The following is an 18,542-nucleotide window of genomic DNA, read 5'->3' on the forward strand; positions in this document are numbered from 1 at the left end:
ATATAAATACATATTTATTTTTCATTACCATATACAATAAGACACATTGGCATTCGGCATACAGGAGGTCCAGAGTTGTACCCTCTTGTTGCACAATTCACCATGTTGTGGGGGAAAGGAACATAATTAAAGTCTCCACTGATACCTGTGTATGTATGTATGTATGTGTATGTATGTAGGCATGAGGGCGCCGAGATACTGAAGTTGTAATTTTTATCACGGCGTGCATGACGTCACTCACGCTGGCTGCAAAATGAAGTTTGAATGTAAACAAAAAACTGCAGTTTTCTAAGAGCTGTTAATTTGTCCGTTGGCGAGTAACACACACATATACAAATGGGATGGTTCAAATCTTTTGTCCGATTTAGTCTTTCTTTCTGTCCAACTACATTTCATATAAACATTGATCACAATAAACCACAGAGAAAATACATAAGTTTCATTTATTATTATTATTATTATTATTATATGTGTCGTCGGAACCTTTGAGCGAACGAGTGGACCTCTAGGATGTATTGACATAACAAAGAGCAAATCATTTTGTGCATGTTCTACACTTTATTTCTAAATTAAAATTTCAGAAAACTTCTAAAGTCATTTTAATATGAGAAATGTAAATGTTTTGGAGGGTTTTTAAGTAGAGACAGTTCATTGTGTTTACAATGTGTGTGCGTGTGCATGCATGAGTATGTGAATGCGTATTTGTGTCACAACAGATGCTACAATGTGCTTATTATAGAGGGAGGAAACACCATCTGTCTTTTGCATGAAGAGTGTTTTTCTCCGCTGCTCTTAAAAGACTGAGGTCTCCCAATTACACCTTTAATGATGTATAGGATTTGTCAGATTCTTCTCTCTTTCTGTCTTTGTTTGTATCAGTGCCGCACAGCTCTTACGTAATGCTTGTGGTATTATGCAAGGGGGGGGGGCTGACTGTTGTTTCTGCCCCTGAAGTGACAAGCCGTCCGTCTCTGCTTGGGTCAATCCACGTTGATCTCATGAAGCTCAGGGATTTGGCAGCTGACTTCACCCCCACATGCTAGATTTCAGCATCAGTTCACAGTAGGGCTGCAACTTCCAACTATTCATATAAAGGATTGATTCTTGATATTGAGATTATTCAATTCTATCAATCAAGTCATTCCGTGTCTCTTATTTGGTACCTAGTGTACCTTGATTTATTTATTTTTTACAATTGGCTTGTTTGAGCCATGTGCTAACCACAATGACTTCTTTAAAGTAAGAAAAACAGCCTTTGTCCACAAACAACAGCCGGTGCACTATTACAAAAAAAAATCCATGCTGCTATTTTTTTGATGAACTCTTCAAGTAGAAAATAAATCTCATGTTAAGTACCATACAATAATGAACTATCCAGCAATAGAGCTCTGTCAGCATGAACATCAACTGTTGTTTATTTGTCGGAGTCTTAAGGCCGGTCTATTTCTTATTTACTTTTTTATTTTCAAGATATGTGTGGGCCTACACGAAGATGCTGAAACACTGTACTACAGTGTTTCTTAAACGTTTTGCACCAAGTACCACCTCAAAAAATACTTACGTCTCCAAGTACTATCATAATGACCAAAGTTAAAATAGTAAAATTGTAGGCCTGTAGTAGGTAGTGTTCAGCAAAAAATTAGGCAGTTTTTCTTTTTTTTTCCCTAAAAAATATACTTAATCTTGTGGTACGCGGCTGTAACAGTACGCATACTTTGAACATTAACATTGCACTTAAATAAAGGAGGGGGGAACGGTTCTTTAATAGTGATTCAATTAAAATGTATTGCACATAAAAGTTAAGTAAAAATCATTCCGAAATAAATGTGAAAATAAATAGTTGTGAATTGTGCTTAAAAGTTAAATACAACTGAACTCTACTTACTAATATACTGTACTGGATTTAAAAAAAAAAAAGAAGTCAATTAGGCCACTGTAACATTATGCACAGTTCGATCATTTAATTCAGCTTCCCGAAAAGCCGCACAACATTCTTCCTTTCTCAGCTTCCACCACATGGTTCTCTGCTCTGCCTTTGTCTTCTTAATCTTCCTCCCCACCACCAGAATCATTTCACACACCACCATCCTATGCTGGGCAGCCACACTCTCCCCTACCACTACCTGAGAGTCAGTAACTTCCTTCAGACTACATCATCTGCACAAGATGTAATCCACCTGCATGCTTCTACCTCCGCTCTTGTAGGTCACCATATTTTCCTGCCTCTTCTGGAAGAAAGTGTTCACGACAGCCATTTGCATCCTTTTTGCAAACTCTACCACCATCTGTCCCTCCAAGTTCCTTTCCTGGATGCCGTACTTACCCATCATTTCTTCATCACCCCTGTTTCCTTCACCAACATGTCCATTACAATCTGCACCAATCACGACTCTCTCTCTGTCTGGGATGCTCAAAACTACTTCGTCGAGCTCCTTCCAGAATTTCTCTTTCGCCTCTTGGTCACTTCCTACCTGTGGGGCATAGCCACTAATCACATTACACATAACATCCTCAATTTCAAGTTTCAGTCGCATCACTCGAGCTGATACTCTTTTCGCCTCCAAGACATTCTTAGCTAACTCTTCTTTTAAAATAACCCCGACTCCATTTTTCTTCCCATCTACATCATGGTAAAATAATTTGAAACCTGCCCCTAATCTTCTAGCCTGACTGCCTTTCCACCTGCTCACCTGGACACACAATATATCAGCTTTTCTCCTAATCATCATGCCAACCAACTCCCAAACTTTTCCTGTCATAGTCCCAACATTCAAAGTCTCCATATTCAGTTCTAGGCTCGGTGCTCTCCTCTTCTCTTCTGCCTAAGAACTCACTTTCCACCTCTCCTTCATCTTCGACCCACGGTAGCTTATCTTAACCCGGGGCACGACCGATGAACGCTCATATTTGTTTGGCAAAGTTTTAAGCCGGATACCCTTCCTGACACAACTCTTCTGCATTTATCTGGGCTTGGGACCGGCCTACAGTTTGCACTGGCTTGTGCCCCTCATAGGGCTGCATGAGAATGTTGTAGAAGTGATCATTTGAAATCCGTCCGTCCATTTTCAACACCGCTTATCCTGGTTAGGGTCGCGGGACGCTGGAGCCTATCTCAGCTGACTTCGGGCGAAAGGGGGACTACATCCTGAACTGGTCGCCAGTCAGTCACAGGGCACATTCGCACTCACATTCACACTGTCAATGAGTGGGAACTGAACCCACGCTGCCTGCACCAAAGTCAGGCGAGTGTACCACTACACCATCAGTGACCATCATTTGAAATTGTAAATGAAATAAAGAGTTTCATATTGATATTAGGCGGCACGGTGGCCGACTGGTTAGAGCGTCAGCCTCGCAGTTCTGAGGACTCGGGTTCAATCCCCGTCCCCGCCTGTGTGGAGTTTGCATGTTCTCCCCGTGCCTGCGTGGGTTTTCCGACTCCGGTTTCCTCCCACATCCCAAAAACATGCATTAATTGGAGACTCTAAATTGCCCGTAGGCATGACTGAGAGTGCGAATGGTTGTTTGTTTGTATGTGCCCTGCGATTGGCTGGCAACCAGTTCAGGGTGTACCCCGCCTCCTGCCCGATGACAGCTGGGATAGGTTCCAGCACGCCCGCGACCCTAGTGAGGAGAAGCGGCTCAGAAAATGGATGGATATTGATTAATATTGTGATAAATCATTAAAATGACCATTCTTCACATAGATGAATACAGTGTTCCCTCGCCACTTCGCTCTTCGTGTTTTGCGGCTTCAGTGCTTCGCGGGTTTTTCCAAAATATTTATTTAAAAAATTAATAAATAAATAATACAGCCATATCGGCAGCCATATTGCGGAAAGACGCGAGAGAAGGTTTCCCTGCATGCCAAACAAAGAGATGAGTTGACTCAGAGGCTTTGTACATGCCTGTACTGTACGGGCACTTATACAAGGCACGTGATTGGTTCCCGGCGAGACATCGACCAATGAGAACACGAGTGGATTTATCCCGTGAGCTGATTGGCTGCGCATTATCACAGCCTCACTCAGCATCTTCCCTTCCCTTCTCGCCAGTCTCGTCCACGCTGTTGTGTTCGCAATAACTTTTTTTGTTTAAGCGATAATTTTTTGGATTAGTTAAGCAAGCCCTTACAATGTCGCCGAAGCGCTGTGCCCCTGCGAAACCTTCCTCCGGGGTTCCCAAGAGGAAGAAAAAGATGATGACCATCAGCTAAAAAGTGTAAACTGTTAGATTTGATCAAAGAAGACAGAGGTTATACATCTGTGGTACGCCACTATAGCGCGAATGAATCTACAGTGCGGTACTTCAAGAAAGAGGCAGCAAACATCCGCCAAACTGCTTCAATAAGGAAGCGAAACGTGCGGTAACTCCGTGTAATAAGAGACGGGGTTATGTCCTTGTACAGGGGGATTTTGAAGCAAAAGAAAAAACAAAGACAACAACTACCCATCACCATGTTTTTCTCCAAAGTAAAACCCCAGCTACACCATCCGCGCCTCCAGCAGAAGAGTCTCCGAGGGAACCTGAAGCCTCTACGAGTCAAGTGAGAGCCTCTCCTCCGCCACCAACGCGAGCCTCTTCGCCTCTCTCAGAAGGCAATGTTGAGGAATGTTACTTACTGTATAAGGTTTTATAATTAAAGATTTAAGTAAATACGTGTACTGTTGTAATGTTTGTCTCAAACATGTAACGTATGAATACTGTTTACACATTTTAAACATTCTGGTACCCACATACACGAAAATTCCTGGGGGGGGGCAAATCATACTTAGCGGTTTTTCACCTTTCGCGGGGGGTTCTGGTCCTCATTAACGGTGAAAAACGAGGGAACACTGTATATTTAATTACTAATATAACATGAAATTAAGTTCATGTGACCAAATTTATTTATTATGATTTGTATATGTTTTATTTATTTTTCCAGCCATCCATTGTTTTTACCGCTTATCTTCACTAGCTATACCAGCTAGCTTCCTGCGGGAGGCGGGGTATACCCTGAACCGTTTTATTTATTTTTATTTATTGAATTCATTTCAGAAGTGTTTCTCAAACTGGTAGCCCATTCACTTTGACATGTAATAGAAGTTGTAGAAACTAAGTTCTTAGTTTAAAGTTTAAAGTGAGTGAATCTTGGTTTATTGGTTTAGTACATTTTGCTCAATATGGTGTTCTCCAACAAGGAGCTGAACAGCGAAATTTCCAACACGTGCTTGATCCATGAAAATAAGATTTTCCTTATTTGTTTTTCTGTAATTTTCAGCAGTGTACAACTGCACGTCATCATACTGAGGAGAAGTTTTAGGAATCATTCGCTCCTTTCATGGAGCAACCTCTGTAGCCTTATTTTCTTGTTTGCTGGTCTCAATGTAAAAGTAGTAACATTAGCTCGATATTCCAATAGTCACACAGTAAAACTATAACTGAAAAAACAATTTATTAAACCAGAATCACAGTCACTATAGAGTACAGACAACCGCCACAGTGGGAAAATCAAGAATGTTACATTTATAGCACCTTTGCATATACCTTTCTGAACATGTCAAAAGTCATCACATATCTTTCTTGCATTACGTGAATCATAAAAATCTCTACCAATCGAAAATGTATTTGCATCTACTCCCTTTATGAGTAATTCTCAAATTTTGGCTGTTACCTCCAAAATGCCATTTTGAAATTGTTAACATTTTGTGTTCTGCAAAGTGGTCTTTAATCTATTCAAGTAAACTGTGGTGAAATATTGGGGCAAAATTAGCTAAAAAAATAAATAAAACGGAAGATACAGAACATGTCATAGCATGCACAGGAAACCATTTTGATCCAGCTCATTAAATGTCCCTAAGAAATGCAGTTTGATACAACCTTAACCACCAATGGGTGATTACTTTGGGATTTTACATTCAAGTCCACCCTTATTGTGCTGTATACAAAATAACCTGCAGACTGTAGTATGGAACACATTTTAGATTTCTGTGAAATCTCCTAGTCGTAGAATTCTATATTTCTATAACTTTGCATTTTTTCAATATTTCCGTAGCTTTTTCATATGATTTTATTCATTTTCTTTTTTGTTTGTCACTTAACTGCCACCCTCATCTTGTTCTGTCATCTTTGCCGATGCCACCTTCTATGAAGAGACAGGCCTGTGTTCTGGCCACACAAGGCAGGCTGCAGGTGCCATCGCCTGACTCACGAGATCTTGGTTATGCTGAGAGAGAGAATGTCACTGCACATTTGGTTGCTATCATGTTACACAAGCTCATAAACAAACACACACTCACAGACACCAACATACAGCAAGTTAAGTAGACACACAGTGGAGTTAGGCAAGCAAATCCCAAATACACACACAAACATACACACACAGGGTGGGTCATGCTTGGCTGGAGCTACTTGTAACTCACCTGCTTGTATGCATGTAATAGGAAATGTGCATGAGGACCATGTGGCATATTTCGTCCTGATTGGCAGCTGATATCAGACAGACAATTCATTGTGTCTGTTAGGTCATGACCCGATTAAAAAGGAATGTATATTTCACGCTGACCACGTACATTATACTGTGTGTTCACCACATTTACAGTATACTGTATGTAAATGTTTGTAATCCCTAAGATTGGTATTGGTTGTTGCAACAATAAACAATGCATTCGGAAGGGAAACAAATGATACGCAGGCGAGAATAGCAAGCACTTGTTGAAGTATCCTTGAAGTGTTATTTACCTTTGCTGAGCTAGTTGGCAAATCCCACCATCAGGCTCATCAAAAAGAAGCAATGCAATTATTGGCGAGTGCCTGGGGCAAAAGACTCTAGGAATGTTGACATAATGCATTTAACTACTCATTGAGGACATTCAATAAATAATGATTAAGGTGAGTGAACAGCTGGGGAAGAAGCCAAGCATACTGTAGAAGTATTAGTTACTAATGAACTACTTGTGATTAGTATTTCATTATTTTGTGCCAAAATGAGAACCACATAAAAATATATGTATAATGCATGTAAAAAAAAATACAAAAAATAAAAAAAAGAGTCACACACAGTACGTCTTTGCCAGGAAGACCCTTAAGATGTGATTGTGGTATTCATTTACTGTAACATCATCCCAGACTTAAGAATTACAATTTACAGGTGTTTTATGGATGAGTTTATTGAGTTTGAATTTATTGTTAGCCGGTCAGCAACAGCAAACATTGCACACAATGACACAATATCAAACAATCAACACATAAATACAGTACATTTTGTATTCTGGAGTTTTAGGTTGTGACCCCTCGTTCAATCCGACAATGCATATTTAAAGAATAATTGAAAGTTCATATCCACTAGGCCATAAATAATTTTGTACACCATTACAAGATTGAAGACAATCCCAAAATGAGTTAGGGAGCTCAGTTTGACTAAATGTCCGTTACAAGAGTAATCAGAAAAGCCTGCCAATCTACATGTAAATAAACGTTTACATGTTAATCTCTCTGTTAATTCTATATCACGTTTTACAATACCACAGTCGAACTACAGAATATCATTCAAACTAACTGTAATTCCGCCTACTTAAAAATCTCTTTGAGTTAGCATAACCATAATGCACAACAAAACATTTTCCGGCTGCTATTTCCAACTTCTTATTTCTAGACCTCTGGTAAACTGCATCGAAATCAAACTGAATCAAACCGCAGAAATCATCCCAAAAAAAAAAAAAAAAAAAAAAAAGACTAAAATAACCAGGAAGTTTGGCATCATCTGGAAAGAGCTGAACACAAAGAAACTGCAGCATTGTCTCTAAATCATTGATATAGTATAGTATAGTATAGTATAGTATAGTATAGTAAGAAAGAGCTTAGGGCCAAGTACGGACCTTTGAGGCACTCCAGATGTGACCTTAGTAAGTTCAAAATTTGTATTTCCAATTGTCACAAACTATTTCTGCCCAAACAAATATGCGTGAAACCATTCAAGCAGTTTACCAGCAATACCATACGATTCAAGCATATGCAGCAGTTTAACGTGAGACACACTGTCAAAATGCTTTACGGATATCCAAGTGGAATGGATCAAAGCATGCACTACTATCAATAGCATTGCTCCAGTCATTCAGCGTGCATAGAAGCTGAGAAACAGTCGATCTACATTTGCAGAATCAGTGCTATTTGCTAATAACTGATTATTCTCAAGGAAAGTTTCTAGGGCATCAGCGACAATAGATTCCAGAACTTTACTTGCTGCACAAGGTAAACTCACACAACTATAATTTTCAATTTTCAATTATAGACCTTTTTTGGGGTGGCACGGTGGGCGACTGATGTACCCCGCCTCCCGCTCGAAGATAGCTGGGATAGGCTCCAGCAGCCCGCGACCCAAGTGAGGATAAGCGGTGAAGAAAATGGATGGATGGATGATGGATGGATGGATGGATGGATGGATGGACCAACTATACTTGCTCTAGCTTATAGTAAAAAAAAAAGGCACGTACAGTAAGATAAAACACACATTTGAATATGCTCATTTAATTTAATCATCAACTGATTTGGCAGATATAAATTCAGCATCCCAATCAGTCTTCCCAAGTTCATTCCTAATTGAAAATTAATTACATAATGGGAGAGTACGACCATTTCATAAAACCTTGTTCAGCTGGGCTCAGTTGGGAAGCATTTGTCTCAATTGGAAGGCTGTTGGTGTGTTTTCCACTCTCTCACTTGCCATGTTGTGGTATCCAAACAGTATGATACCTAACCACCTAAAAATCTTGAGTTACACTTTGAAAATGTACATCTTTATTTCAATTGCATTTTTTACTTCTGATCTTGTATATATAGTTCCGTAATATCCTCACTAAAGAGCTTGTAATAGAGATAGACCAGATACAGTGCACTTCATGCTCACAGAGAAAGACCCTGGCCTCCTTTCATTGATAAGACTTTGATCAGTGCTTGTTAATTGGTTCTCATTTATTTGTTTTATGGTTGCTGTGCTGATGAGCTATTTTGTATGACGGTATGGATATCATCTCTCAGTTGATAATAATTGGCTTATTCCCCTCCGTTGATTCATTGTGTTCTATTTTGTCTGCAGCCATTCACGAGTTCCCAAGAGATTACTTCACAAACCAGGAGCGCATTGATGGAGCCGTGGGACTGCATGTCCTCTGTGTGAGTGTCTTTTGAACTGTACAGTCGCTGCACACAGTAAAATAGTAGTGTCCACCTCTGATCTACAACTAAGTAGTTCAAGTTTTTTTTTTTGCTTTGTATACAGTATATCATTTATTTAAAAAAAAACAAAAAACACTATGTATTCAAGTTTCAAAGATTATTACAAAACAGCCTATTCTCTAGAAATCAGTTCAACCATTCCCTACTTCCAAGGGCTTCATCTTAATTCGTAATACATAAGAGAAGGGTTTTTAATAAAGAGCGAGTGCTCACGTCTCATGAGTGTGTAGTTGCATAACAATGCTATGAATATGTACATACATGATGTGACCTATAAAAGGGAATAATTAAAGCATGTAGATGTGTTTCAGTGAGAGTACTGCTTCTCTCTACAGGAGAAGACCATTTCAATTGTATCTCCCTTCAATGAAATCAAACATAGTGAGCACAAAGTCATTGTGCTACGTGGTGAAACTTATTGTAGGCTTACTGTATGTATGATGGGAGGACACACTCACAGACTATTTAAGATTCAAATCAAATCAATTCATTTCTGTGTTGCCGCAAGCTTCATTTTATTATTTAGCGACCATTTTTATGACATTTAACCTCCACAAATACAGTAAAAATCAAGGCATTACCTTTTTCAAAAGGTAATAAGACAAATCTTCTTGAGCTTTTTTCCCCACAATAACAATCCAAATAGTTTTGTTCAAAGTTAAATTCGCCATAACCTGTTCAAGTGACCCCTTCTCAAGTCTTGAGATGGAGGGGTTTCCAATCATCCTCTGTGCTAAATTGCCTGGCGTTTCATTCCCCTGGTAGACATCCAAGGCAAACAGGTCCTAGGTGAGGGATCAGACAAACTATGCCTCTGATGTCTCCTTAAGATGATGGGAAAATGTTAGACTTAGATATCCTTCGCCTACACGCGGGACACCTGGAACCCTCCTCTGGAACCAGGCCTGGGGGATAGGGGCTTGATGGAGAGAGCCTAGTTCCCGGCCAGGCAGACAACAATGCCCGGCCTGTGCATCAGTACCGCCAAAACAAAGGTCATGTTGAACTTATTACCGACAGCTCAACAACAGTAATCATACTTGACAGCATGACGCTGGAAGGCGGCAACTTTCTCAAGTACCTCGGCTCCTCGTTCGTGGATAGCGGACAAGGCACTGCGGAGATCATCCTTGCCTGATCAGCCTGCGCACGACTACAGGCTTGCCTGTGGTCCCGCTATGAGAGCTCCCTGAGAATGAAGGGAAGGAGTAGATCCTGGTCTGCACCATCCTATTGTACGGATACAAGACATGGGCGGAGAGAAAAGCAAAGCGAAGCCAATTTATTTATGTAGCGCATTTCATACACAAGGTAACTCAATGTGCTTTACATGATTAAAAGCATTTAAAAACAAAGAAAACCAGTAGAAGTAGAAGCACCAGTAGCAGAACTTGAAAATCTATTCTAAAACTGAGTGAGAGCCAGTGTAGAGACTTTAGAATTGGAGTAATATGCTCTGACCTCTGTTCTAGTCAGAACCCGAGCTGCAGAATTCTGAATGAGGTGCAGCTGTTTAATGCTCTTTTGGGGGAGATCAGTCAGAAGACCATTACAAGAGTCAAGTCTACTTGTGATAAAAGCATGGATGAACTTCTCCTGGTCTGCTTGGCACATGCAAGCCTTCACTCTGGATATGTTCTTCAGATGATCGAAAGCAGTTTTAGTAATTGATTTGATATGACTGTTGAAAGTCAGGTCGGAATCTATCAGGACACCAATGTTTAGGACTTGGTCTTTGGTTTTTAAAGAGAGTGAGTCCAGGTATTTACTAACAGCAATCCTCTTTTCTTGGATTGGAAGAAATTGGATTGGAAATTTTGGCTCATCAAGTTATTAATCTGTTTTAGATAGTGACACAACACCTCAATTGAACTGTAGTCATCTGGAGACACTGCTAGATATAACTGTGTGTCATCTGCATAGCTATGATAGTCAAAGTTCAGAAGAATTTGACCCAAGGGCAGCATATACAGGCTGAACAGGAAGTGTTCAAGAACTGACCCTTGAGGGGCCCCAGAGGTCATTGCCATTCGATGAGATTGTACACCTCCAATGGTTACAAAATAACTCCTTTCCTCCAGGTAGGACCTGAACCATTTAAGGACTGTTCCATTTAGTCCAATCCACGTTTCCACCCTGTTCAACCTGTATTATGATCTACCGTATCAAAAGCCCCACTGAGATCCAACAAGATCAGAATTGACACCTTTCCCCGAGTCAGTATTCAACCTTATATCATTTAGCACTTTGATAACAGCAGATTCGGTACTATGATGAGTTCAGAAATCTGATTAAAGTTGTCAAAAAGTCCATTTAAGTTCAAGAAATGGCTGAGTTGATTAAAAATAACTTTCTCAACAATTTTGGCTAAGAAAAGGAGATTTGATATGGGTTTATTGCTTGCTAACATGGAAGCGTCCAGGATTCTATTTTTTAGAAGAGGTGTTATGACAGCTACTTTAAGAGCTTTAGGAAACACGCCTGTCTGAAGTGAGCAATTGATTATGTGCTGCAAATCAGTTAGGACAGACTTTGCAATAGCTTTGAAAAAGTCAGATAGTATTAAGTCAAGACAGCTCCTTGAACGCATGTGTAATAGCGCAAGTTCACTGTGCTTGGCTGCTTTTGTTTGGAACGCCGTCATGGCCAATTAAGACGTCGGCTCAACCCAGACTGAGTGAATGAAACTTCAACAACCACAACAACAACCACCTGTTGGTGTGATGGCTGCGATCGTCGGGGAGGATGCCAGTCAGGCCTGTCAGACCCAAACAATATTATGACGGAATGCCTGAAACATCTAGCAGAGTATGGTCAGAAGTTGTTTCAGCTCTCACCTCTGGTAGAGCTTTGATCATTTCCCTGGGAAGCGAGGGACATTGGATCCGACGGGGCCAAGTTACGTGCCTCCATTGTTGATCCCCGAACCAGTTGGTGGACACCAATGGTGAGGAATGCCGTCAAGCTGAAGAAGATCAGGCGTTTTTGGCCTGTGGGACACCTGAAGCACCTGATGGGTTCCAGCATGCCAAGCAAAATGCGGCTTTGGCAGCTACTTAAGATAACTTTGCATTGTGTTCCCGGCAGCCATGGCAATCACCAAAACGAAATGGGCGTGACACAACATGGGGAATAGGATAGGCAACTTTGACAGGCTGTGATTGCCATGGATGCCAAGCCATATTTTTAAACTGTCCAAAAAGAATGGAAGTGGTTCATAGTGGGACGGGCAGCATATGCATACCGCATATATATGCATATCTCACAAACCCTTCAAATTCTGTCACATTCTGTCGCATTTAGTGGCAGTTTATAGGCCTGGTCTGGTTCTACTACGGTCTGACATGCTGCACGTGACCTTGGAGGGGTTATATGGAGGGGTTATATGTTCCTAGTGGCCACAGCAGCCCCATTTGCCCAAAAGGAAGTGCGCTGTAAGATTCCTGTAAATGTGTCCACTGGGTTTCAGTTGAAGGAATATTGGATTTTAACCTGATCCTTGAAAACTGATCTAATAAAAACTTCAGAGGAAATGTTGCTTCATGTGAGTTGCCACACGTATCCTTCTACTGTATATCCTCAATACACTAAGATACAGCCTAAAATGCCACATAATGTTGTGTCAGAATGGTAAAGTTATTTAAAGTCATGACAAGTTCACAAGTGTGTGTCTGTGTGTGCGTGTGTTTGCAGGCAATCTATATGTTCTATGCCTTGGCCATTGTGTGTGATGATTACTTCGTCCCCTCGCTAGACAAGATATGTGAGGTAATTGACAGTCATTGAACACCGCATTTAATGAGTTTTTAAATGTTGTTAACAAAAATGTACCATGGTGATTTGTCTTTCAGTTTTCATATCACCTTTTTTGTCTCACTAGCGTCTTCATCTTAGTGAGGATGTTGCAGGCGCGACCTTCATGGCTGCAGGAAGTTCAGCACCTGAATTGTTCACTTCGGTCATAGGTGACAAATACACGCACACACAACAGATGCAGCAATAAAGATTCTTATTGTACCCATAAAAATCCCTAAATCAATCAAAGTCGGTTCATCGGCGATTATTACCTCACACATTACACACATATAGCCGTGTAAGACTCTACAGACAATAAGTGTTTTGCACGTACTTCAAATTGTTCAGTGCAAGGTTTCAAGCACATACTACTGTACAAATTATAACTTGTATGTTAAATTAAGGCGGCACGTTGGACGACTGGTTAGCACAACTGCCTCACAGTGAAGATAGCTGGGATAGGCTCCAGCACACCCTAGTGAGGATAAACGGTACAGAAATTGATGGATGAATGGATGTTACATTTACATAAAAGGGTTTCCAGGTCTCCAAAGTAGGAACCCTCTTTAAACATTTAGAATTTATATTCCTGCACCTATGAACAAGAAATTCAGGAAATAAGTAATCAAAAAAAAAAAGGAACAAAAACTGCATGACAACTAATGACCCCCTGTAGTTGAAACTCATAAGTTGAAAAACATAACTTCATGTACAGTAATCAGTGGTTGTGTATCTGCTTTGCAGGAGTATTCATTACTAAAGGGGATGTTGGGGTTGGCACCATTGTGGGCTCAGCTGTCTTCAATATCCTCTGCATTATTGGAGCATGTGGGATATTTGCTGTGCAGGTAAAGAGCATTTTTAGTAGTCGTAATATATGTCATTAAGTTTTGTTTTATGTGTGTGTAATGATTTAGTTAGGGGTTGAGCACCACTAAAGTTCAAATCCTATATTCACTCTTGCTGGCGATCAAATAATATAAAAGCTTGAATTTGTGTCAAATAATATAAAAGCTTGCATTTAGGAGTGATGGGACGTACTGTTCTGAAGTTTCAGCGCAGTTGTCGAGTAATCCAGGAACTATTTAGTGTAGCACTTATAAAGGATTGTTTAGAAAGCTTGATGTATCAGGTACAAAAATTGGCATTGGGCAAAAGCACTTTGCCAGTGTGCATAGTGTTTCTACTTTTATTTTTACAAAAACAGTCCTTTTGAAGATGCCCAAAAAGTGTAAGTAATTCATTTTAATATAAACCAACCAAAGAATCCAGAAAATATTTGTCCACCTTACCCAAGGATAATTTTCACAAGTGGCTCAGGCAATGAGCCATTCACCTCATTGGAGGCAAGATGCTTAAAAAGACACATCGACCATCTATAGGTTTACAGACTTTATTCAACAAAGGTAGCATGCGAACGTGAAAAAACAACTACTAACAACTACTAAGTCAACGCGAAAACCATCTCGCGAACAGGCACTTAAATAAGGACGCTGGACGGGAAGCCACAGGGGGAAAACACAAAAGGTAACGAGGAGAACAAACTCTAACCACACAAGGAAGAGGAAAAAGAACAGAAAAACACTGTAGCACTTACTTGAAAAACAGCTGACGAAAACAGCTACTGGCAGGACGGAAAAGAAGTCGGAATGGGCGAGTGTAACAAAGCTGGCAAGGCAACGGCAACAAGCAATGCGCAATTTCTCTACATTTTCCTCCTGCGCCTCCCATGCTTAAATACACTGCTGATGACAAATCAGCTGCAATGCGGGAGACTCCGCCCACCGACCGGCACCCAGGGACTGCAACACAAAGGAAAATTCACACATTTCCACACAGGAAACGAGCAAACAAATCTGGATTTGACAGTGTACAGAGAAACAATACGGAACGTCACGGCATAAACAGTTCTATTTTCCACAACAGCTGTATCATTTACATCCAACGTGGCAGCGGGTGCCTGGTACCTGGTACATTTTGCACCAAACAGGGATGTTTCATCCACATCATTAAACTTGTATTAGTTTCTACGATTTAAGGACAATAACAATTGTCAATTTGTAGGGAATCATTTACAACAAAATCGCTAAATTGAAGATAAGGCGAAAACCTCTGAGGACAAAAAACAATAAAGAGTTGATTTCAATCGCTGTGAAATACTGTCTCTTTCATTAGGAACCCTCATTGGTAAGGCAATCAAGCCTGCTTTGAGACATCACATTTATCTCACTGATGACAGTTCAAGAGCAGAGAAGGGAGTGTTAAAAGGACGACAAGGGGAATAGAAAGGTCACTCCCAAATTTCAGGAGGAAGTAAGAAAAGCCTTTATCTGTGACCATAATGATAATTGAGCTCAATAAAGTCAAGGAGAAAAGGTCTGGCTAAAGAAACCCTCACAGACTGGTATCTATTCTTCAAAAGAATGCCATTTGTTTTTTCATGCCACAGGCAACTTTGAATATATTCTTTTCTGCAATTAATGCTCATCACAGCTCACAAGGACTGGCAAAAAAAGTGCTCTCAGACTCATTCCGTGTTACAAGTCAGAAAATCCTGCCTGTCCCTCTCTGCCCCATTAATCCCACGAGCAACGGAGAAACATACTTGAAATAATGCTTTTCCTATTTAGATTACATATTATGCAAGAGCAACGTAGAGTCTGCTTTATCTCATTAGAAGTGGACTGTCAGTGCCTTAAAGAGCATGTTACTCAACTAGACTATTCTTCTTTTTTTTAAATATGTATCAGTTGTATCAATATTTTTAATAATGCAATACTGAATCATTATTTATCTAATAAATACAGTTGTGTGTAAGCAGAAAGTATTCCAGAATTCGTCGTCAACACTACTGTGTGAGTGTGTAAAGTTGAATATTCTGACATACTTTTCAGTTGTTGTTGTTTTTTTTGTTTTTTTTTTCCAGACCATCCATCTGTCCTGCTGGCCTCTGCTCAGAGATTCCACCTACTACACCCTTTCTATCTCTGCTCTTATTGTGGTAATTCATTACTGTAAATCACACGACACACTTATAACATTGCATTATACTGTGAGTTCTCTTCAAATTGGGCTTTGGGTAAAGTGTTTACCTGTAAACTCACAGAGCACAACATTAGGTACACCTGCAAATGGTTTCCTCCGCTTTGTGCTCCATGTCAAGGTCCGATTCATCAGTCCGACATCATATTAAAAACGGTCATCTTACTACAGATTGCCCTTGTTTTGATTCTGAATGTGGAGATGGGATTTGGCTGCTGTTCAATGCAGGGGGGGGGGGGACTGTTCTCGGTGGATACAGGGTCTTCGAAAATACTAAACTATTTGCCTCATCACCTTTAACAGAAAGCTGTGATGTAGCAGTTTTTCATCCATCCATTTGCACTCACATTCACACCTACGGGCAGTTTAGAGTCTTCAATCAACCTACCACGCATGTTTATGGGATGTTGGAGGAAACCGGAGTGCCCGGAGAAAACCCACGCAGGCACGGAGAGAACATGCAAACTCCACACAGGCAGGGCCGGGATTTTAACCCCAGTCCTCAGAACTGTGAGGCAGATGTGCTAACCAGTCTCCCACTGTACTGCCCCAGTTTTTCATCCATCCATCCATCCATCCATCCATTTTCTGAGCCGCTTATCCTCACAAGGGTCGCGGGAGTGCTGGAGCCTAACCCAGCTATCATCGGGCAGGAAGCGGGGTACACCCTGAACTGCCAGCCAATCGCAGGGCACATACAAACAAACAACCATTCGCATTCACATTCACACCTACGGGCAATTTAGAGTCTTCAATTAATGCATGTTTTTGGGATGTGGGAGGAAACCGTAGAGCCCGGAGAAAACCCACGCAGGCACGGGGAGAACATGCAAACTCCACACAAGCCGGGCCGGGGATTGAAGCCCGGTCCTCAGAACTGTGAGGCAGACTCTCTAACCAGTCGGCACTGTGCCGCCTCCAGTTTTTTATATTAACTATAATTTAGTGACAATATGTAATTGATTGATTGATTCAGTTTAGCATGTTTAATACATTCAAGTGGAAGAATTTCAAAGTGGCCCTTGCATCATTTGATTTTTCAGTCTTTGGCTCTCTGAGGAAAACATTTGGACACCCCTGGTATCAGTGAATAACTTCAGAAACAGAATGAGACAATGTCGCAACCTAGTCGTTGTGTTGAAACTCAATAAACAGTGTAAGTGTACTTAATGTTGTGACTAGGGATTGTATTGCATTGTCATTTTTATATTGCACATACAAATGAGAAGTTTCAATGACCTAACAGTATATCCCCTTCTTTCCTTATTGTAGTTCATATATGATGAAAAGGTGGTTTGGTAAGTGGCATTCATGTAATTGGTCATTAAAATTCAGTACTGGACTTTCATTTACAGGTCCAGAAAAAAAAAAAAAAAAAGTTGGATAATGAATTTGATCTTTACTGTGATTTTCAGGTGGGAAGCACTCACGTTGATTCTGATGTATTTCGTCTATATTGTGATAATGAAGTAAGTTAAATAACGAATAGCCTATAAGTTTGTACGGATCTAAAGTTATCTGGAAGTGTATTTATGGTCCAGTTTTAAGTGATGGATTCGTTTCCTCCAGACTCAACTCCCATGTGGTCCGTTTTCTGGAGAGGAGGAAGAAGAACACATCCAGTTTGAGAAATGGAGCCGCGAATAACGGCGAGCTAGATGATGGCTCCGATGCATCTGCTGTCCTCTTGAAAAAAGGTATTATATAGTTCATGAAAGTTCGAGCTCTTAACTTGCAGCGTTAGGTAACATTTCTTAAATTTACAGGACGGAAACTCATAACGGTGGCTCATGTATTTGTTTTTACTGACCCTGTCCACTGCTGTCACTGTGCAAAACACACTCCTTATTGCATGTGTCAACACATCCACCTTACACAAGTGCGGCACTGCTAACAAACTTGTATGTGACTCAACACCACCTCAATTGTCTCGAACTTAGCACTGCCAAGTTGGCAGTGCCAACCATCTAAGCTTTACAGTCGTGTACTCACAAGGGATAGGGACAGAGCACTCCCGCGAATAGTGATAATAGGGCCTATATTGTACTGTAATCACACTCTGTGTGTGTGCGTGTGTGTTTTTGTGTTTCATAAAGCAAACCACCACGGGAAGACATCAGTGCTGATGGTTGACGAGCTGCTTTCAGCGTACCCACACCAGCTGTCCTTCTCAGAGGCCGGCATGAGAATCATGATCACGAGCCACTTCTCCCCGAGAACCCGCCTCACCATGGCCTCCCGAATGCTCATTACTGAGGTATGGACACACATACTCTCCTTTTGAATTCAATCACGTTTGCTGCTGGTTCCGCATACGTACAGTATAGCGTAACACACTGCTCTGGCTATATCTCAGAGGGAAAACTTAACTTTTTTACAAGGTAATATGGTGCTGTTGGCAGGCTCTGACCAATATTTTTCCTCGTTGATTGTTCCATGAATCACCAGTTGTTGTTTTTTGTGGAGTGGAGACATGATAGAGAATAATG

The 18,542-nt window shown here is 40.7% G+C and overlaps 1 protein-coding gene across 1 annotated transcript in view; it reads left to right on the plus strand.

Annotated features, from left to right (window-relative positions):
* Positions 1-18,542, plus strand: part of slc24a3 (solute carrier family 24 member 3) — a 107,259-nt gene that overhangs the window by 80,123 nt on the left and 8,594 nt on the right. The window contains exons 3-11 of the mRNA XM_061689932.1: positions 9,077-9,153; positions 12,910-12,984; positions 13,097-13,181; positions 13,756-13,859; positions 15,938-16,012; positions 17,326-17,351; positions 17,469-17,522; positions 17,623-17,750; positions 18,150-18,310. Coding sequence (XP_061545916.1) covers positions 9,077-9,153; positions 12,910-12,984; positions 13,097-13,181; positions 13,756-13,859; positions 15,938-16,012; positions 17,326-17,351; positions 17,469-17,522; positions 17,623-17,750; positions 18,150-18,310 — 785 coding nt within the window. The remainder of the gene's footprint in view (positions 1-9,076; positions 9,154-12,909; positions 12,985-13,096; positions 13,182-13,755; positions 13,860-15,937; positions 16,013-17,325; positions 17,352-17,468; positions 17,523-17,622; positions 17,751-18,149; positions 18,311-18,542) is intronic.

Source organism: Phycodurus eques, chromosome 11 (assembly GCF_024500275.1).
Source record: "Phycodurus eques isolate BA_2022a chromosome 11, UOR_Pequ_1.1, whole genome shotgun sequence".
In the NCBI taxonomy this organism is placed as follows: Eukaryota; Metazoa; Chordata; class Actinopteri; order Syngnathiformes; family Syngnathidae; genus Phycodurus; species Phycodurus eques.